This window comes from Mya arenaria, chromosome 7 (genome assembly GCF_026914265.1).
Source record: "Mya arenaria isolate MELC-2E11 chromosome 7, ASM2691426v1".
Taxonomy (NCBI): Eukaryota; Metazoa; Mollusca; class Bivalvia; order Myida; family Myidae; genus Mya; species Mya arenaria.
Genome location: NC_069128.1, coordinates 23,086,064 through 23,109,231, shown reverse-complemented (window position 1 = coordinate 23,109,231; position 23,168 = coordinate 23,086,064). Strand labels below are relative to the sequence as shown.

At 34.0% G+C, this 23,168-nt stretch overlaps 1 protein-coding gene and 1 non-coding gene across 2 annotated transcripts; one reads left to right on the top strand and one right to left on the bottom strand.

Annotated features, from left to right (window-relative positions):
- The first annotated feature begins 1,218 nt into the window (after nucleotides 1-1,218).
- On the top strand, nucleotides 1,219-2,307 carry LOC128241013 (C-C chemokine receptor type 1-like). The gene has a single exon (XM_052957998.1). The coding sequence runs from the start codon at nucleotides 1,219-1,221 to the stop codon at nucleotides 2,305-2,307; it is 1,089 nt and encodes a 362-aa protein (XP_052813958.1).
- Nucleotides 2,308-17,408: 15,101 nt separating this feature from the next.
- On the bottom strand, nucleotides 17,409-17,488 carry Trnam-cau (transfer RNA methionine (anticodon CAU)). Its single transcript is given in 2 exon segments — nucleotides 17,409-17,444; nucleotides 17,452-17,488. It is a non-coding gene; the product is annotated as a tRNA-Met (tRNA).
- Nucleotides 17,489-23,168: the final 5,680 nt, after the last annotated feature.

The window sequence follows — 23,168 nt, the reverse complement described above, 5'->3', positions numbered from 1 at the left end:
TTCCAACGAAGAATACATTGTCAATTACGTTATTATGTTTTTATTACAAATTTAGGACCGGCCGAAAAGTAATTGGTTGCGTGGTGATGTCTAAATGTCGATGATATTTTGGCGCCCTTTTTAGTTTCATAAAAAGATTGCCGTTGACCCGGAAGTGTTTCCGACGACTTTATAGTCTAGCCGGTCTAATGTTAGTAGTCTAACCTTCAATTTAATACTAGCAGCTTACTTGTGAAACTCAGCCACCATGCAGGTATAGTTTTCCAATAGAGCTGGTATTGGTTTTATATGTAAAAGTTTCTTTGTCAGTATATAAGCATTAACGTTCAGCATTTTACATCCTAATAGCGGTGCATTAGTACAACAATAGTGACAACATTAGGTGAATGGTTAAGCGGACATAGATTATAAAGAGCTTGAACTAACATGTAAAACTGTTGAGAAAATATGAGAAATTGGAAATAAGAAAGGACAAACAGTGCCACCGATTTTGCGTCATTAAGGAAATAGGGTGTTGTGACTCGGTCAAAGAAAAGAAAAGGATTATACTCATAAAACTGAACAATTTGTATGAAAAGTGTTTTAAATAACAAAACGAGCCAACAATTCCTGAAAGAAGTGCTATCAGTGATAAGACCTAAGAGAAAGGTGAAAATGACACGGATAAACAAAATGGTATACAATCATCAACAATTGTTTCATAGTTAATGGATAAAATAATTAGGAATTAGTTTATTATAAACAAATCAAACATTTCATAGATCAGCAGCAGTTAACTATTGAGGTGCGGTTCGTCTGATTATTTTATCTAAAGAGAATGGCAGGGTTACATTTTTGTAACGCGAATATGACATATAGTTATGCTGATTACTTCAGGGAATTGGTCGTGTCACAAGAAATCAAAGCAAAACATCATCTGATTGTGGCCAATGAATTATCAAAGGATATAGACAAGCAGTTTTATAATTGCATTTCTAGTTTTTGGAACACGTATTAAGGTGTTGTATATAAATGTGGTATGTTTAAAAATAATGTATGTTTCGATACAACTTACTTTTTATGGTAACATCTGAATTAAGGACAAGCCTAAAAAACAATGCAAAACAACACTGTGCGAAAAGGGTATGCGCCGACGAATCTGTTCTGAACTTCAACACTTAACGTCACACTCGGGACATTTTAATCACAATAGGGATACGAGACTACAACAACAAAAACATGGGGAACTGGTGCGAGCCGTACAACTTCATTGAATGCCACATTAATCATTGGCTGTGGTTGATTGTTCCAGTTATTCAGATTGCGGTTGGAACATCTGGTAACATCCTGAATATCATCGTCCTCTCCCGGCCAAAAATACGAAAATTCTCAACCAGCGTTTATTTGTTATCTTTAGCTGTTACAGATATCGTCTTCTTGTGGTCTTCAACCTTCCCAGAGGTTAAGCTGGAAATCAGTGGTACACGCATGGAGGATTTGTCCAACTTTAGTTGCAAGGTTCGATACTTGATAGTCCATGCTTCAGGTGGATATTCCGTATGGCTCCTTGTGTTTATGACCGCAGAAAGACTGTTTCTTACCAAGTCGCCCATCATTGCAAGGACAACACTTTCCACCAAAAGAGCAGTCATTGCCTCTTGTATTCTATTAGCAGCGTGCCTGTTGTTTTCGTCTCATTATTTGTTTGGAAGACATCTAGAAACAAGATTCAAGTATGGAAACGATAGCGAAGTCATAGACGTTTATCATCGCTGCGTTACAATCGATGCCTTTGACAGTTTTTATGGAGTTACTTGGAACCTGCTCATTTTGGTAGTACTGAATATTATTCCTGTAATTATCATAATTGTAGGAAATATTAACATAGTTGCAACTATTTTTATTCAAAGACGACACATACGAAGAGTGAATCCCGTCTCCAACCTACCTAGTGTTATTGGCAACAGGAAAAAATCCACAACGAAAATGCTTTTAGTAGTGTCTGGGTTTTTTATGATAACAACCTTGCCTTTCACAATATTTGCTGTGCTTAAACCAAACATCGCGGTACAGTCTCCAAGAGATAAAGCAAGAATAAATTTGTACGAGACTATATGTGTGCTCCTGTTGTATTGTAACTTCACTTTCAACTTTTTCCTGTATTTTGTGAGTGGTACAATGTTTAAACAGGAATGGACACGACTGACAAAGAAGCTTTATGACAATTTCTGCGTGTGGGTTTCATTTGACATTCGAAGGCAACAAAGGACCACTGTTACTGTTATCAGCTTGATAAACATCGTGAGGAGAGAAACACATACAGTATAAAACTTAATGTTTACTTGCCGAGACATTGTTTTTTTTTAAATCTACAAAATCAACCTGTTTCTTTGTTATGTTCTCTTTATTCAAAATGTGACTTTTTTGTTAAACTAAATTTAAACAATGTAAGATCAGCCACCTGGTGCTTACTTCTGTTCCTATGTTCATCCATTAAAAGTGGCGACATGAATCATACTTATATTCAGACTACCTTGTATACCCCGAAGCCAAAAAGGAACGCCAGAAATATCAAGGCTGAATTCTTATACCTGGGATCAGCTTTGATTGACATTTATCTTTAAGTTCGTGCCTTGTACACACCTAAGCCAAACAGGAACATCAGATATATCAAGGTTGGATTCTTATACCTGTGATCCGCTAGTAATGACAAGTATCTTTAAATTCGCGCCTTGTAAAAACCGGAGCCAAACAGGGACATCAGTTATATCATTGTTGGATTCTTATACCTTGGATCCGCTAGGAATGACACGTATCTTTAAGTACCGGAGCCAAACAGGGACATCAGATGTATCAATGTTGGATTCTTATACCTGGGATCCGCTAGGAATGACAAGTATCTTTAAATTCGCGCCTTGTAAAAACCGGAGCCAAACAGGGACATCAGTTATATCATTGTTGGATTCTTATACCTTGGATCCGCTAGGAATGACACGTATCTTTAGGTTCGCGCCTTGTAAACACCGGAGCAAAACTGGAACGTCAGATATATTAATGTTGGATTCTTATACCTGGGATCTACTATGAATGTACTTATCTTTAAGTTCGCGCCTCGTACACACCGGAGCCAAACTGGAACTTCAGATATATCAATGTTGGATTTTTATACCTGGGATCCGCTAGGAATGACACGTATATTTAAGTTCGGTCCTCGTATACACCGACGCCAAACAGGAACGTCGGTAATATCAAGGTTGGATTCTTATACCTGGGATCCGCTAGGAATGACACTTATCTTTAAGTTCGCGCCTCGTACACACCGGAGCCAAACAGGGACATCAGATATATCAAGGTTGGATTCTTATACCTGTGATCCGCTAGGAATGAAACTTATCTTTAAAATAACACTCTTATTCAAAATCAATACATATGTATAACAAACCTATATGTTCAGTGATAAACCTTTAACAATTTAATAAATAGTTCATTTATGGAAAAAATAATTACTGATAACAAGATTGTAACCGTGTATTTAACACGCAAAAATATTAAATGATTGGTGTGTGCTAAAACATTTTCTGTGATCTAGTATCGTCTCATTGGATAGAACAACCGTGTCCTTCATAAGAACCATGTTGTGTTACATTTATTCATCATTGTTGGTATTTTTAAACAGTTGTATTATTTGGGAGTAAGAGTGCATTATTAACTGCTCGCGTCTTATACACCGGACTCACGACACATGCGTTCAACCATTTCATAACCCAGATAGTCTTTGCATTATTGATAACGACTTTAAGAGTGTCACCTCAATATTTGTGTTCAATTTACAGACGCGATATATCATATAATCTGAGGTTGTCTTATCAATTGTTTATGAACTACATACTACCATTATGCATTTTTCTTGTGTCTATTTTTAATATTTCTCCATGTGCTTGTTTTTTAGTCCATAGCTTTTGTATTACGTTATGATTATACAAATGTATACGTTCTATTTTGCTTACAATTCATGAAGCACCATACAAACTCCGTTGAGTTACTGAGCATAGAAGCTATAAAAACATTGCTAGCTAAATATCGTTCTAAGGAACACATGCTATGAATAATCTATCATATTGTAAACAAAATCAACCTCTGTATGATCAAGTCTTTTCAACGAGAGCAATGTTATGTTTAGTGTAACACAGTCAAGCCCTAACATCGCATCGGTGTAAGCGGTATTCTAATTTTTAGATAAATTAAATAGTATTCAAACTAATAAACGAACGAAATGATGAAATACTACAACATTTCGTGACGAATATCTTAAACTTAGTTTAAACATATTTTATTCATCAACGTATACACACATATTATAAAGACAAACAGAAAACAAATGTACAATCTAGAAAAGGATTAGAACGAAAGATAAATATATCTTAAAAAGTTCTTCTCCAAACTTTTGCAGAAGTACATATTTAATGACGGACATTTGTACAGCTTACAATGCAGATGACACAATGATATTTATATTGTTGGATTAGATCAGATGGTAGTGTTTAATGTGATAAGTCTTCATTTAATTTTATTAAATATTTAAACTATTTAAATATGTTTTTTACATACGATGTACACAGACAAGATAGTAGTTAAAAGTTAAACATTTTGTGTGAATACCAAAGCTATAATAAGCTTAGTTGATTTTAACTTTTCAAATACAAAAGTCGTTAATGTTGTTTGAGAGCAGAATAGGATAGTAAAGAGGATAAGAATGAAGAAAGAGGGTAGGGTGGTTGGTTTAGATGAACAACTTCCGGTGCCTTTTCTTCACTGAGCCCTGATTGGTAGTATTAAATAACATGTATACAGAAAGGATATAATCCTGGAAGAGATTGATATGAAGTAGTATGTGACTGTCACTGGCTATCAAATATTTATGTCATTTGAATAAAGAGGTGAACTGCATCGAACAGTGCCTTATTTTGAGGGCAGTGTCACCGTTTAGTAAATTGCGAAGCGTTGCGTTAGTCAAAGCCTCCACAGAGTTGAGAAGAAGTCTCTTGGAGAAGTCTTCAGTATAAAGGGGACAGATAAGAAGATAATGATATGTTGTTTCCTGAACTCCACATGCACAAAGGGATGAGGGCACAATATTTTTAACAAAAAGGTTCAGTGAACTATATTCGTTCCGTAAGCGAGTGTGAAAGACCTGTATTCAACGTTTCCCATAATAAAAATAAGTCGTTGGTTTGGAATTATCCGACTTAAAGTACACTTTAAGACCATCTTAAACTTAGTCAACCTCGTTTCAAACAGTCATTCAGAGACAATTCAAGAAATTGTTTGGTTATAACGTTATTTATCTTGTTACAAGAAAATATTATATGTTTTAAGTTTTTTTATGTAAACGCAGAGTTACATAAGGTATAGTATAATCGATTTTTAATAGTCTGCTGCAATCAAATTATGCCAAGAATGTTTGCCCGTTACCACAACCTTTGTCGACACGACTTATATTACCTTTCTACTGATCATGTAAAATTAATACAATTGCTGTTTTGTTGTACTTATCTGTTTTCCTGGTGATGAATAAAGGCAGATCTTTGATATCATGAATAGAACAATTATATAGTTTTCCTTATCCTACTCTACTATGGCAACGTACGTATAAAGTTTCATTTTATCGTGTTTATGAAACGTGTTATTTTCGTAGGTTTCTCCTAAATTCTAGCATGCGCACCATGTACCGTTAATTGGCGCGGTATGACGTGTCGTGAACGAACCCGGGCCCTTCCGCATTTAAAGCGTACTGTTTACCAATCATTTATGCCGCCGGGATTAGATTTTCGGACAATGTAAGTTTGATTTGTAGTCATCAGGAAGGACATGTGGGTTAACTCCGAGAACTGATTTACCAAAAAACTAAAATCATGTTTCGAGCAACATCGACCAAATGAGAGTGACTAACCATAAGTTGATAAGACTTTGTTTTCAAGCGTAGTTCAGTACATATATTTAAACTAATTAAGAATTCTGTTGGATCCTCAGGAATCACAATTGGACATTAGTGTACATTGAATAGCAGTTGTATAAAATGGTTGTAGCTTTAAATGCACCAGACATTTGTAACAACGCCCCCCAGGTTCGGGGGTATACCGGGGATAGCCGAGGAAATGTGCAGTTTTTTTACCTTCCAGGTCTACTTCCAAGAGACCCCGCAGTGCCGGATGAATGCTGTTGTTTCGTCTTCGCGGTAAAACTACCGGGGAATGGGCCTTACCTATGGTCCCTAGGGTGCGGGGGCATTAGGTGGGGATTTTACTAGCAGTTTGTCCCCGCAGGCCGGGGTTTATATCTTGCTTGGCTGGTTTGATAGTCCCCGCTGTTCCCCGGACTTTGGGGCCGTGGCTTCAATTGACTGGTGCATATTATACTGTTCGAGCAGACCAGAACATATTTGTTTCAACTAAGCATATATAGCTCATGGTTATAACAAGTATTGCAACTTAACGACCATCGGAAATACCTGATTTTACCTTAATTAGACGTTTGCATGGCCTTCGCTTATAATTAATCATTTCCAACTTCTACGCATTTAGAATTTCTTCGATATTTTGTTGAAGACATGGAAAATGATGCCGATACAAGCCTTTAACAAATAATGACCAACTTTGCAATGCTGATTCAATCTAATGAAATGTAACCGTATGTAGCAGTGCTTATATTTCATGCTAATTACATTAATTGATTTTGCCTTTGTTGCGAAATGTGAGATTAATAAAACATTAGGATATCATTATTTTCTGTTATTGCGTTATGGCATAAATTAATAAAAGACGTCAATATTAAGGCTATTGTTGGGCATAATTAAAAAGTGTTCCTATGCTTGCAATCGATAGCTTCAGGTGGAGGAGGGATGCAGATATTTTGAAGTATAAGTTATGATCCACGCCCCGCAACGAAATAAAGGAAAACACGATACGTATTTGAGTTGCGAATCTACTTTTGTAAACGTTGTAACAATGTCAGTTTTCCGTCGTATTATGTTGTAATTCTAGCTAGACATATCCTTCTTTCCCAAATGTTTATTTTTAAAACTTCATCGATTGTACGAATAATCACTCAGGATTGTGAACGATCGGTTTTGGTTTTTATCGTCTGTATTTGTTACAACCATTGTTTATTCCTAACCCAAACGCAGTAGAAACCGATCTCGAGCCCAAAACTATCCTAACGCGATATATTCTTAAGGCGAATACAATAAATTACTAACTTTTACAGAACTAAGGAAGAGCTAAACTATAACACATCTTGATGAATCTGCTTTGTGGTCGTACTTATCTCGTCAAAATCCGTATTATCAGAACAGAACAGAAACAGAACAGAACATTTATTGTTAACTTGAACATATACAGTTCATCGTTATTACAATAACAAAACACATAGCATGACAATAGTTGATAAATGCGATAGTGCATTGCACATATATAAATACATAAATAATCAATGATTTCAACATGTTAACATCGATAAAGTTAAGCATTATTATTCAAAGCATTGTATCGTAGCTTAAAGCTTGTTTGCAATACAAAGCTAGTTTTCGTACACATGCAGCATTTTCCGAGTTTAATAATTGAATGAATTTAAACTTGCTTGGTCTTGCATAGTAAAATTTAGTTATGCATTTTTTCCTAATGTCATTATATAGCGGACAAATCAAATCAAAGTGGTATTCATCTTCAATATCATTATGAACACATAAAACACATTTACGTTGATTTCTTTCAATATTAACATATCTGCCTCTTTCAACATTTAACATATGAGAGGACAATTTTAACCTAGCAATAATATTCCTAAATCTATACCTATACAATTTATCTATATACGATGACATATGAATAGTACATTTTAGTTCTCTGTTTAACACAAGTGAACTTAATGAGTCAATATAATTTTTTCCAACGCCCAATAAATGAGTCGATTAATCTTCTTCTAAAAATAGTAATAAAATAATCAATATTAATCGACTCCGGATATAACCATACTTCATTGAATCCTGCATTTTGCAATATAGTGATTACATTTGAACACCAATTGTTTGAATTTGCGTTATTTTCCGCATCGTATCGAAGGCTTCGCAATATAATGTATAAAATGCAATTGTCTTTTTTTAAATTGATACCGTTTAAGAAAATATTTTACGATTCGTACATGTCTAGTAACATACAGAGGGTACCGTCCTAGTTCACCATATATTGCAGAGTTACTAGTGCTTATTTTTTACTCCAAGAAGTCTTTTCAGAAATTTTCTATGAACCCTTTCTATATTTTCAGCTCTACAAAAGCCCCATACTTCACAAGAATAGCACAAAATTGATGACCTGGTGATGAATAAAGGCAGATCTTTGATATCATGAATAGAACAATTATAAAGTTTTCCTTATCCTACTCTACTATGGCAACGTACGTATAAAGTTTCATTTTATCGTGTTTATGAAACGTGTTATTTTCGTAGGTTTCTCCTAAATTCTAGCATGCGCACCATGTACCGTTAATTGGCGCGGTATAACGTGTCGTGAACGAACCCGGGCCCTTCCGCATTTAAAGCGTACTGTTTACCAATCATTTATGCCGCCGGGATTAGATTTTCGGACAATGTAAGTTTGATTTGTAGTCATCAGGAAGGACATGTGGGTTAACTCCGAGAACTGATTTACCAAAAAACTAAAATCATGTTTCGAGCAACATCGACCAAATGAGAGTGACTAACCATAAGTTGATAAGACTTTGTTTTCAAGCGTAGTTCAGTACATATATTTAAACTAATTAAGAATTCTGTTGGATCCTCAGGAATCACAATTGGACATTAGTGTACATTGAATAGCAGTTGTATAAAATGGTTGTAGCTTTAAATGCACCAGACATTTGTAACAACGCCCCCCAGGTTCGGGGGTATACCGGGGATAGCCGAGGAAATGTGCAGTTTTTTTACCTTCCAGGTCTACTTCCAAGAGACCCCGCAGTGCCGGATGAATGCTGTTGTTTCGTCTTCGCGGTAAAACTACCGGGGAATGGGCCTTACCTATGGTCCCTAGGGTGCGGGGGCATTAGGTGGGGATTTTACTAGCAGTTTGTCCCCGCAGGCCGGGGTTTATATCTTGCTTGGCTGGTTTGATAGTCCCCGCTGTTCCCCGGACTTTGGGGCCGTGGCTTCAATTGACTGGTGCATATTATACTGTTCGAGCAGACCAGAACATATTTGTTTCAACTAAGCATATATAGCTCATGGTTATAACAAGTATTGCAACTTAACGACCATCGGAAATACCTGATTTTACCTTAATTAGACGTTTGCATGGCCTTCGCTTATAATTAATCATTTCCAACTTCTACGCATTTAGAATTTCTTCGATATTTTGTTGAAGACATGAAAAATGATGCCGATACAAGCCTTTAACAAATAATGACCAACTTTGCAATGCTGATTCAATCTAATGAAATGTAACCGTATGTAGCAGTGCTTATATTTCATGCTAATTACATTAATTGATTTTGCCTTTGTTGCGAAATGTGAGATTAATAAAACATTAGGATATCATTATTTTCTGTTATTGCGTTATGGCATAAATTAATAAAAGACGTCAATATTAAGGCTATTGTTGGGCATAATTAAAAAGTGTTCCTATGCTTGCAATCGATAGCTTCAGGTGGAGGAGGGATGCAGATATTTTGAAGTATAAGTTATGATCCACGCCCCGCAACGAAATAAAGGAAAACACGATACGTATTTGAGTTGCGAATCTACTTTTGTAAACGTTGTAACAATGTCAGTTTTCCGTCGTATTATGTTGTAATTCTAGCTAGACATATCCTTCTTTCCCAAATGTTTATTTTTAAAACTTCATCGATTGTACGAATAATCACTCAGGATTGTGAACGATCGGTTTTGGTTTTTATCGTCTGTATTTGTTACAACCATTGTTTATTCCTAACCCAAACGCAGTAGAAACCGATCTCGAGCCCAAAACTATCCTAACGCGATATATTCTTAAGGCGAATACAATAAATTACTAACTTTTACAGAACTTAGGAAGAGCTAAACTATAACACATCTTGATGAATCTGCTTTGTGGTCGTACTTATCTCGTCAAAATCCGTATTATCAGAACAGAACAGAAACAGAACAGAACAGAACATTTATTGTTAACTTGAACATATACAGTTCATCGTTATTACAATAACAAAACACATAGCATGACAATAGTTGATAAATGCGATAGTGCATTGCACATATATAAATACATAAATAATCAATGATTTCAACATGTTAACATCGATAAAGTAAAGCATTATTATTCAAAGCATTGTATCGTAGCTTAAAGCTTGTTTGCAATACAAAGCTAGTTTTCGTACACATGCAGCATTTTCCGAGTTTAATAATTGAATGAATTTAAACTTGCTTGGTCTTGCATAGTAAAATTTAGTTATGCATTTTTTCCTAATGTCATTATATAGCGGACAAATCAAATCAAAGTGGTATTCATCTTCAATATCATTATGAACACATAAAACACATTTACGTTGATTTCTTTCAATATTAACATATCTGCCTCTTTCAACATTTAACATATGAGAGGACAATTTTAACCTAGCAATAATATTCCTAAATCTATACCTATACAATTTATCTATATACGATGACATATGAATAGTACATTTTAGTTCTCTGTTTAACACAAGTGAACTTAATGAGTCAATATAATTTTTTCCAACGCCCAATAAATGAGTCGATTAATCTTCTTCTAAAAATAGTAATAAAATAATCAATATTAATCGACTCCGGATATAACCATACTTCATTGAATCCTGCATTTTGCAATATAGTGATTACATTTGAACACCAATTGTTTGAATTTGCGTTATTTTCCGCATCGTATCGAAGGCTTCGCAATATAATGTATAAAATGCAATTGTCTTTTTTTAAATTGATACCGTTTAAGAAAATATTTTACGATTCGTACATGTCTAGTAACATACAGAGGGTACCGTCCTAGTTCACCATATATTGCAGAGTTACTAGTGCTTATTTTTTACTCCAAGAAGTCTTTTCAGAAATTTTCTATGAACCCTTTCTATATTTTCAGCTCTACAAAAGCCACATACTTCACAAGAATAGCACAAAATTGATGACACAAATGAGTCGAATAAACCCAAATTACTTGAATTAACAGGAATTTCTTTCCCCCTAGTTATCCCAAACAACTTTCCCATAGCCTTAAGTCCTTTATCTGCTACTGTCTGTGTAGCGTTCATAAATGATTCTCCGCTTGACAAAACAATACCAAGATATTTAAAAGATTGAACCTTTTCTATCAATTGATTACTGTAGTAAAGACTTACATTTTCATTGTTATTACCTCACTTTTTATAAACAACTATTTTTGTTTTATTAACCTTAACCTTACGTTTCCATTTTTCACAATATGCATGCAAATTATTTAAAGATCTTTGAAGACCTTCAACAGTATCAGAAAATATTACAGCATCATCTGCAAACAATAACAAATAAATTGAAAGTTGGTCTAATGTTAAACCTGCATCGTTATTTTAATTTAATAATAGTTCTATATCATTAACGAACAGTGAAAACAAAATCGGTGACAATATTTTTTCCTGTAAAAGGCCAATATCATACTCATATAAAAATCAGATAACGAGCCCATATGCTTAACACATAATCTTACTTCACAATAAATTGATTTAATTACGTCAAATAGACGACCGTCTAATCCAGACTTCAATAGCTTATACCATAAACCATTTCTATAAATAGAATCAAAACACTTAAGTAGGTCAACGTAGCAACAATATAGCTTCTTTTTGTTTTGCAGTTGTTTGCCAATGAATGACTTTAATAAGAAAATCTGTTGTACTATAATTGCTTTTAAAACCGAATTGAGCATCGGTGAGTAAGTTTGTTTCCTTAACCCAACGTTTCAGCCTTTCATTTATTAACACAGTAAATTACTTTGCGAAACAGCTAGTTTATGTAATGCCTCGATAATTATTAGGATCTGAATTATCTCCTTTTTTAAATATGGGTAAAACTTCGCCTTTTGACCACGAGCTCGGAAAACATTGCTTTTCTAAAATATAATTATACGTAATCTCCAAAGGAGTTTCTAATATCTTAATCCCCTCTTTGAAATATTCATAAATAATGTTATTAAAAGAGCATGCATTATTTGTTCCTAGCAATTTCACCGCTTTTCTAATTTCATCCTTTAGAAATGGAGAGTCGAGTTCTTCGAATGTTGTTAAATTCTCAGTAGAAAAGTTTTCAACAAAATTCTGGATGTCTACGTCTTTTTCAAGTACAGTTTCACTTGATAATAACGTGCTCAAAAAGGAACTGATATTAACATTTTCACTGTTATCGTTTACTGGTGCCCATCGAAACATTTTCCAAAATTCTTCTTTTTTTTTTTTTTTAATTCTCATATCATTCATTGTTTGTGCTTGTGCCTTATTATACTTGTGTTTACTAAAACTGCATTGATATTTATAATTCTTTTTACATGTAGTAATTCAGTTCTACTTTCATTAGTTTTATTCAAATTATAAGTATTTAAATTGATGGTATAAATATTCTTCTTGACACGACATTCGTTATTAAACCATTTTTTATAGTTTTTTTCCATTTGTGTAAAATATGTATTTTTTGCTTCCTTAGTGCGCTTTTCAAAGTACTTATTTCCTTTAGAGCTCAAAAACACCGTAAATGTTTGTATTATTTCATCCGTAAAACAATCATTGCTTTTCATTGTTAATAACTGTCCACATAAAATATCAATATCTCGACTTTTGTCTTCTAAAAACTGTTCTTTATGCTCTACATTCCATTTAAAGATTACTCTGCTATTCAATTGTTCGGATTTTGCCGTTAATAGTTTTAGATCAAATGATTTCGGGGCGTGATTAGAGAATGGTGTAAAGTCGTGTATATTAAAGTTTTTTTATATCAAAATTAGAGCTTCTAGTTAATAGATATTCTACCACGCTCTCTCGGTTATGTGTGTAACATGTTGACCTTCTAACGTCGGCGTCATTTCCAAGACATCCGTTGCAGACACGTAAGCCCTGAGATATACATATATCAAGTAGAAATTCACCGAAGCGGTTTGACGTTCTATCTGAAGATGTTCGTGGCAACTGCGTATCAATGTCCTCTAAAGTTTCATCTCCCAAAATATGGTCATTTCTTACAAAATCAGTCTTGTGCCCGATTCTCGATATTAAATCACCGAAAACATATAAAGAGCCTTGAGAATAAAAATGAGTAATCTCCTCTTTTTTTTGAAATACATCAATATTATACATATCATGACTAGGTGAATCCTCGGAAGCAATATAAGTGAAAAGTAAGTAAACATTATTATTCATTTGAAAAAAAGTTTTATCTAACTTTAATCACATTGCACAGTCTAAATCATTTTTTTTTATCATTTTAACTCCTTTCAATATAGTATTACGAACATATACCGCAAATCCCCCACTATTGTGTTTTGCTCTTCTATTTTGAAACTTTCTATATTAATGAAACAGCTGAAAACCTTTAAAATCAATTGTACAATTTTTGTTAGTCTAGGTTTCACTTAAAAATATTAAATCATAAATTATGATTTAATATTTTTAAGTGAAACCTGGACTAAGAAATTTTTTTTTGATTCATAATGGCTTAAAATATTTGAAAATCAGTATTTTCCCGTTTCAGCTGCTTAAGTCCCTCAACATTCCAAGTCACACACCGTATGGCACCCTCGCCTCCGTCCTAGTGGTTTCCGTTTCCGGTCCCGGTCCCTGCATCCGGATAAAATTGACCATTTAATCTGCTTCCGCTGATGTAGGCTTCTTTACCCTGACGGCGCCCGTCGAGCATAATAGGGACGAGCAGCTTTCGGGCCTACATCACTTCTGATGGATACTGCTGGCTAACACCAAAGGGCCTGGATAGTTGGTTACCATTGAGTCTGACTTTTTCCCGGTCCGGATAGTACACAAATTTGGTTACAATCGGCCTTGTTTTTGTGTTATTGTATCTTCCAATCCGATGTGCACGGTGTAACTTTATTGACTGTTTGGCGTCTGCAATTTCCATCTTTGGCTCGATAAGTCCTTTTCCACGCAGTCTGCGTCACTCTCTCTGTTATTCGGGTCTGTGCTCTCCGGAATGTCGAAAACCAGTAGGTTGTCCCGCATGCTCCTCCCTTTCAGATCAATGACTTCTTTTTTATATCTGCTTCCGCTCTCTTGTGCGTTGCTTCAAGTGAGTCTATTTTACTTCAACGCTACTAGTTCTTTTTGTTTTTTCCATTATTTCATCTAATGTCTTAGTTTTGGCTTTCTTCAATATCTTTAATTTTCGTTTCAAGGCCGCCGACCCTTTGATCAATTTTGTTTAGTCGTGTTGTCATTTGGTTCACCGTTATTTGGATATTGTCCAACTGGGTCAATTTACTGTCAATACTATCGAGCTTTTGAAATATCATTGAAAACTGATCATTGTTCGCTATTTCTGTTGATCCCATATGGCCCAATTGAGTGTACCTTTGCATGGTTGGTGATGCCTGATTTGCCACAGGTGAAAAAGGTAATTCAAGTGAAGAAAAATGTCCTTGATTTTGGTTTTGATTAAACATTGGTCCTGGGGTAAAACATTGTCCATTTTGATTATAATTGTTCATTTTCATGTTCATACCTTGTTGATAAGAACCTTGGTGCTGCATTTGCACTGTCGGGGTGGCTTGTGCCATTTGTTTTTGGTGTCGTTTTGTTTACGCGCCTTTTTTAAGTCTCTTTGTTCTGCGGTGCCGTTTACTCTTCTTGCGTTTTCTGGCCCCTCCCATGGGCGAAATGTACACAGTTTAAGTCCAAACTATCAGCTATGGCTTCACCATTTCATTAAACTAAGAATTAACAAATATATCCATTATTTATCCCTTATTTATATCGTTAAACATTATTTAAATTCCTTTTCAAAATAAACTGCAGCTTTGCCACGCATGCGCACTTATCGACACAGAATAAACTTATACAAGCCCTTCCAATTTAATGAGATAAACAGTTGAACGTTTAAATTTTAAGTGCCATTTCCGCGACTGTGAGACAAGGGAGTTTGTGAGATTATTACACAAACTGATTATTCCAACGAAAATTTCTGGACCCATGTTCAGTTAAATGAAATAAAACAAACTAACAAGGCTGATTAGGGAACATTACATTGTCAGGAATCAGAAATACAATCAATAGCTCATCGATATACATAATTGGACCTATACAAGTCTTATTATCGTGATTTTGATATTGAAAATAGCAGGGCTAGCATTGTTAGATAAGTTGAAAAAGAAATCAGCGTCTTTTATCATATATAATGACGATTAAGTCGATTATATGACGGATATGTTTGTTATGGTTATACGGTTTGCTTATGCGTTTTTAAGTTGATATACGCCTTCTTGTGCAACCTTGCACTGAAGCATCCGCGACGAATTATGTGTTATATCAGTCTCAAATCTAGGTTCAGACTCAGTTGACATAACCGCAAATGTTTATATCATTGTTACAGTAACTATCTTTCTGGTTGAGTATTGATGCGATTTATAACTGTTTGTCATAAAGCGTTATTTTGCAAGACGAATGGAATAAAAGAAAATAATTTAGTTTAAAATAACGATTTTCTGAGTCTGAGTCTAGTTTTGGACCTGAAACTATATGTTACCATAGCCCAAGGAGAGCGTATGTCGATCTCCAAAAATCTTGAAAAATACCTCGACGGTGTGAAATTGCAGTTATGAAATTCTGAATACATAATAGACATATGAAAAAATATGTTCCGATCAGGTTTTATTGTATTTATCTCGGTGCAATTCGTAGAATCGGATGTGTGAACCTACGACGCAGAGGCTACACAGCAATCCTATCACCTTACACTTACCCATTTACCAGCTGAGAAAACACAATATATTTGTGACATTATGTTGCCGTAAGGCATATATGATACCTTTATTACATTTCACAGTTTTTTTTTGTATTTCTGTATAAAATCATATTGTGTCATAACAATATAACACATTCCATGCCAATGACAAAGGGATATTTGTCACATCATCACATCACATGTTCCTTATATCTATATATGTATATATGGTTAAAGGTGAAAAGTTCATGGTTGGATTAATAAGTACTGTATTGTTTTTGTACGTTATGGGTCATAATGCAGATCCTTCGGAATATTCAAAATGGCAGCAACCATCACATCAAGAATTTTATAAACTACTGATGGAGTAAAACATTTCTATGAGCCAATAATTACAAAAATGTAGCAAATCGATGCTTAACCGTTTTAACAGATGATATAAACATCAATCTATTGAATTATACTGTGTATTCTTAAAGGAAGGTCTGTGAATATAAAGTTAAAATACCAATATTTTCATTGCGTCAGAAAAACGAATGTCGGAGACTTCGTACCACTTCATTACCGTAACACTGCTATATCAAACCATTATTCTATTGAGCCGAACAATCGGCGGTACGATATTGAAGTGGATACTGGTACAAAGTCTCCGTAAATCGAGGAAAACCCGTATCAGATTCTTGGTTGGAAGGCAAAAATCGAAAAAACATGAAATTGCTGATGAATATTGTTCAAAAATAAATTCTTAAAAATAGCATGCATCTTATTTGAACTCACATTCACAAGAATTAATCAGACTTATTTGCTCTGCTTTAAAAGAATGGCGTCGATTGTTCACTTCAAGGCTTCATCAAGCTCATTGTAGCGTGAAATGCGGATATATATATTTAAATTGTATTCCATGAATACTACGTTTTAGCGATACATTGTGAATTTGACAGTAACAATGATAATTTATCACAAAAACCAGTTTGCTTCATATTGTATTGCACAGTAATAAAAAATACTATCCTAACAAATAAAGAACTATTTTGAAGGCATTACCAAAAATATCCATACATGTATATATAAAGTGCCGATCTAAAAGTGTACATGTACCTCCGGTGTATCCGTATTGATTTTCATTTTAAACGGAGATCAAACCGTACCCAAAACATAAACAATATGTTTCAAGACCAATATGCTTCTATACTCTTTACATATGGGGGAAATAAAAGATCCACCTATCTATCTAACCTCAAAAAAGAAAAATGTTATCTCTGCAGCACAGAAAGGAAAAAGTTCATTTATGCGAAACGTAACCGGACTCGAGTCTGCTTCGCTGATCTCAAGCCGACTTCAAGCCCAAGTTAAATACTCGACAACAGTTTGCGTGCGGTGTTTTAGTACGTGTAATTAATTTACAAACTTTAATTGTGTAAGATTATTGCCATTTGAAACAATTTCTAAAGCATATCAACAAAATGAATGCCCCGGGTGAGGATCAAACTCACGACCTTCAGATCATTGATTATGAGACTGACGCGCTACCTACTGCGCTACCGAGGCACTTGGCGACATTTCAGTCAGGTAAATTTACATGTTACGGTGTATATAGGTGATTAACAATCCCGTTTAAATTTGATGACAGTTCACTTTAAAGTTATGAAGATTAACATAATTTGAAATAAAATAGACTTGAAATTTTTAATATTTGAGGCGATTTAAACAAGTTCATAATCATTTAAATAAATGTTTGAACAAAATCTGTGTAAACAAAGCATTACACAGCCACTTGTACTGTTGGTTTATATGGAGAATTAGGTAGATACCCTTTGTATATTACTAGATACTTACGTATAATCAATTACTGGTTGAAAATAGCTAATTCTAATAATATATTGTCAAGCAGTAGCTGATAGAAATAAAGGATATTCCAATTGGGTTACCAATGTTAAAAAACTTCTTAATGATTATGGCTTTACACATATATTCGATAATGTACAAAATGTAAACGTAAACGCATTTGTTCACGAATTTAAATGCAAAGTTATAGATACATTTAAGCAGGAATGGCATGGTTCATTATCTAATAGCTCTGTTTTTGATATGTATACGATATTTAAAAATGCATTACAGTATGAAGAATATCTGAATATATTACCAAGGAAATACCGACTTTATATTTGTAGATTACGATTATCTGTACATCCATTAAGGATACAAACTGGACGATATGCCAGAAATAATACTTCGCGTAATGAACGCTACTGTATGTGTTATATCCATCTTGATATTGAAGATGAATACCATTTTGTATGTATATGCCCATGTTATTTAATTATAAGACAGAAATACATAAAACGTCATTATTATGTTCGCCCCTCCGTGTTTAAATATCATCAACTATTAAACTCTGTTAATAGATTTGAGCTTATTAAGCTCTGTAAATACGTTAAGGAATCACTATGTATCCGTTACTGTATTCTAAACAATGATACATAACTCTGTTCATCCTCTTTTACAACCTGTTTATGAAGCTGTTACACTACTGCGTTTACATATTTATACCTTATAGTAGTTAATTATAATTACATAACGCTCCTGTAACACAAATATGTGTTCAACTTTAAAACTTACCTTGTACATACACATGACTTATTTAAGTGAATTATTATATGTGATAAGACGATGTACGTTAGTATAAGTCTTAATAAAATGTCTGTTCTGTTTGTTATGTTTTGTGCCTGTATTAATATATAACGTCAGTTTAATTCAACGAGATGAGGGATTGATTATTTTGATTTTCGTGTAAAAAAAGAAAACCAAAGTTATATTATTTGTTGACAGAGAAGAGTGTTTCTTCTTTGTTTATCATAAATGACGTAAGTATACGACGGTGTTTATACGGATGCGGTCGTTAAGATCTTAATATGTACATGTACCTTGGAAGTTTCGTTTAGTTTCTCATGGGTAACGGAGGTCAATATGTACAACTTCCTTACCGGCCTGCATGCGCCTTACATGAGCAATGAATGACAAGCTTTTTTTCTGGTTCCCATTCTTTGTTTCAATGGATCCCCCCTAAAAATAAAAATAAAAAAATAAATAAAAATACAACTAAAAATAATAACCCGTAACAACGGCAATGAAAGAACGTAACCCCTTGTATACATAGACCGTAGGATGACATGTTCGACTCCAAGCCCGTATTAACTTATTTATTTTTTTTGAAATATCAATATGTTAATATAGTAAATACTAGTAGTCATTACATTATCATGTTCCTCTTATGTATGTTTGTAATCCAAAATGTAACCACAAGCTGTAAAGGCGATGAACTTGAATGTGTTTGCTGATGAACTATTCAATTGGTTGATTGTTGTAATTTGGGCTTGTCTTCAATTATACTAAATGAATCTGTTTTGGAATTCTTAAAAACGTATTTTGTGACTGAGCGGCCACCAAAGCAACTATTTTGTGTATCCCATCATAATGCAAAGATTTGCCTCATCCGTAAATTTCAATTTAATATATATATACATATATAATCTTATATACATATATATATGAAAATGTATACAATAGTATTGTCTATGTGTGTGTATAAAATAAAATTGTATCGTTTAGAAAAAAAATATTAATGTCAACTGCAGGATAAATTCTTGTTATTTAGAATAAGGTGAAAGACTTCCAAGTTGCGTTAAAATACGACAAACATATTCCCTTTCACTCCTGGTTTGTCTCATCTGATGTGGTTAATAAACGTTAAGTAAAACGTTTCAGGCAATTATACTTCAAGCCCGTAGAGTATCACATATCAATGGAAGCTTTGTTAAATATTCCAAAAAATATTGATAATAGCACATTTATTTATAGATGATGGCGAGATCAACTTTCTATATACTTCCCATTAATTCCCGGATAAATATATTAGAAAGAAACACTACAAGGTGCACATTATCAACACATTCTTTGTTAAAATTTCTGAACGATCATCTTCAAACGGATTGTTACAATAACTCCAGTGGCTTACGTTTACAGACAGATGTAAATACCGTTTTGCAACCCTTGTCTATACTACCCATAATAGAAAGACCCCGAGGTACGTGTCTGAATTTCTAATCTTTGCAAATAATAAACACTATTCTCTAAGATCAACTTCAAAACAAGATTTAGGAGACCACGAACTAACTATTTCATGGATTCTCTTTCGTATTATAGTATGAAGGTTTGAAATACTATTCCCGGTGAAATACGAAATACAAAAAAGTTAAACACATTTAAGCATAAATACAAAGTGCACCTCTTGAAATATGCAAATCAATAGTTACACAAAAGGTATATTATCTTTTCCTTATGTTAAAGATTAAATTACATAAAAGATTATGATCATCTTCTTCTCCTTAACCACTTGGGCAATGTTAATAAAACTTCATTGGAATGATCCTTGGGTGGTGCTTTTTCACAATTGTTCAAAGACATGAATTTCATGCAGAACGAGAGAGAAGGAGAATAATCAACAATTGGTTATAATCATCATCTTCTCCTAAACCCCTTGAACAATTCTAATGAAACTTCATAAGAATGATCCTTGGTTGGTGCTTTTTCAAAAATGTTCAAAGAAGTGAATTCCATGCAAAACTCGTTGCCATGACAACCTAAAGGAGAAGAGTCGACAATTGGTTATAATCATCATCTTCTCCTAAATCGCTTGGACAATTTTAATGAAACTTCATTGGAGTGATTCTCAATTGTTCAAAGAAATGTATTCTATGCAGAACTCTAGTTGCCATGGCAACCTAAAGGGAAAAAAACAAAAACAAAACATTTTACTTCTTTTTTTACATTTTATTCTACAAATACTATAAGGCCTTGTGCTTAAATATTTGGTGTGTAACATTGTCTATTGGTTATCAACCAGGTTTATTAAAATTATGCCCCTGAAAAAAAATTGGCCTTACCCAATGGGTTACAAGTTCATTATAAATACATTTTGTTAAAATTTGATAGTTATGTAAAGTTTACCCTTGAAACAAGGGCAGCAAGTCTTGCTATATGGTTTTGTTGGAGATTCCAAGATACTTTCTATTTTTAGTAACAAGGGAATAGATTTTAAATTTTATTAAGTCTTCAACATAGTCACTTCTTATCATACACTTTATTCTTTAGAAGAAATTTCATTTTTACTTAATGATAAATTTAATAATCAGACATTTTCCATTGCACTTCATGTATATTTTTGTTAACTTCATGTATATCATTCTAAGCTACAAACCTTATAGTCTGTGTGGATAGTGAATAAGGTCCTGTCAGTGTGCAGGCAGCTGTGACAAGTCCTGTCAGTGGTTATCAAGGCAACATACTTGACCAGTATGTTTTTCAATATTCATTGAGAACAAATATAAAGCTATATTGATTACAAAAGTTAAACTATTTTATTCAGGTGAGCGATTTAGGGCAATCATGGGCAATTGGTTTTAAATTTCTATTTAAATGCTTTAAAGAGTATCATCACCACGAACTTGTTGTCTGTAGAGATGTAAGATGTAGCATTAACCAATCAACAACTTGCTAATTGATTGATAAAACCCTTCAGTAAAACCACCTGTTATTCGGGGGTGGAGCCCGGTATAAAACGAGAGTGCAACAAGCGCCAGTGAAAGGAAAACCACGATGGTAAATGGTCCATGTATTGTGAGAACTTCCTACATATAATTGATATGGGAACAATTAAGTGCGATTCTTTCATTATGTGTATTACTTCACATATATTTATAGACTATATACTAATGTGCATAACAAATTGTTACAGACACAAAGACGATCAACAGCAAAGACACAAGTGGCAAGGTTAGATTATTATAATTTGTTGCCTTAGTTTAGGATTAAACTCACATGTAGATTGGGATTTTATATTAAACAAAAACAACAAACTAAACAATAATCAAAGTGCTGAAAGCACTGATGGACTAGGGCTTCATTCAGGGGAATGTTGACAACCATATAACCATATTCTAAGCATTGAAAAAATCGGCTCACATCACAAAGGGTCACTGTTTAATGGGCGGGCTAGCTAAAACTTAAGACTAAAACTGCTTGCAAGCTGCAAAGGAAATTTGAAAAATCTAGTAAAGTGTGTGTAAAGTGAGGGGGTATGGGGGGGGGGCACACATACTTCTTTAATTTGATCAAATCCTTTTATATCAAAGGTCTGTTATTTGCAGTTTCACAGAAGATTTTCAATGATGTAATTATATACTATATAGAAAACCTGTCACCTCTTTTTCAGGGGAGCTTTAAACCACAAGGAATCTTTGTAAAATACATCTACATTGTACACCTATGTCAGACTACATACACAATGCTATTAGGAAGTAGTTTTTATTTAAAACGAGAAGAATAATTTTCTCCCTCTTAATTTGTGCTTGTTATTCAATTCATATAACATGTTACCATGATAACTTAGTGCTGTTGATAAATATTAGGCACTGCCTTCTGTCTAATGCTATTCATATTACTGCTGCAGACTTTTGTACATAACAAAGCAAGTTGAGTAGACTAAGATGAGATGAATATTGTTTTTAAAGTATGAAATATTGAAATGTCTTTTAAATACTTTGACCATCAAATTTCATAACATGGTGTCAGCATTTCATCACACTGCTTGCGAGAATGGAATACCAAACATAATTTTATTCTTTGTTATATACCCATCATCAATCCACATGCAATACATATCACAAAATACTTTAACCCATATTCCGCTCCAGTGCAATACGGCCATATACCACTCTTGTGACGTCACGTCATAACAAGTATGTTGCGCAATATTAAATTGACGTCATTAAATCAATGAGTGCATCCTTAAAATGAAATTTATTATGCAAAGATGTGGCTTCTAAGTGATCTAATCAGTAATGTATTTAATAAAAGGGTTATTAGTACTGCGTTATGATCCGGATATGGCGGAATGTCATATTTGATGGTAGTTTTTTTTTGTAAATTTGATTTTACTCGGCTTGTGCCTTGTGAAATCCGAATCTGCAAAAATCTATTTGAGTTAAATACAACCTCCTGGATCAAAACGCAGGAACAACAAAACCTGTTACCCCGTGGACAGAGCATCTTTAACCCATAGGGCCATTGTAACTTTGAACAATCATTGTAAAAGGCAACTACATACAAGATGCTTAAGGAATTAGTTTGGAAAAATTAAGAATTATTTTCTCCATCTTAATTTGTATGC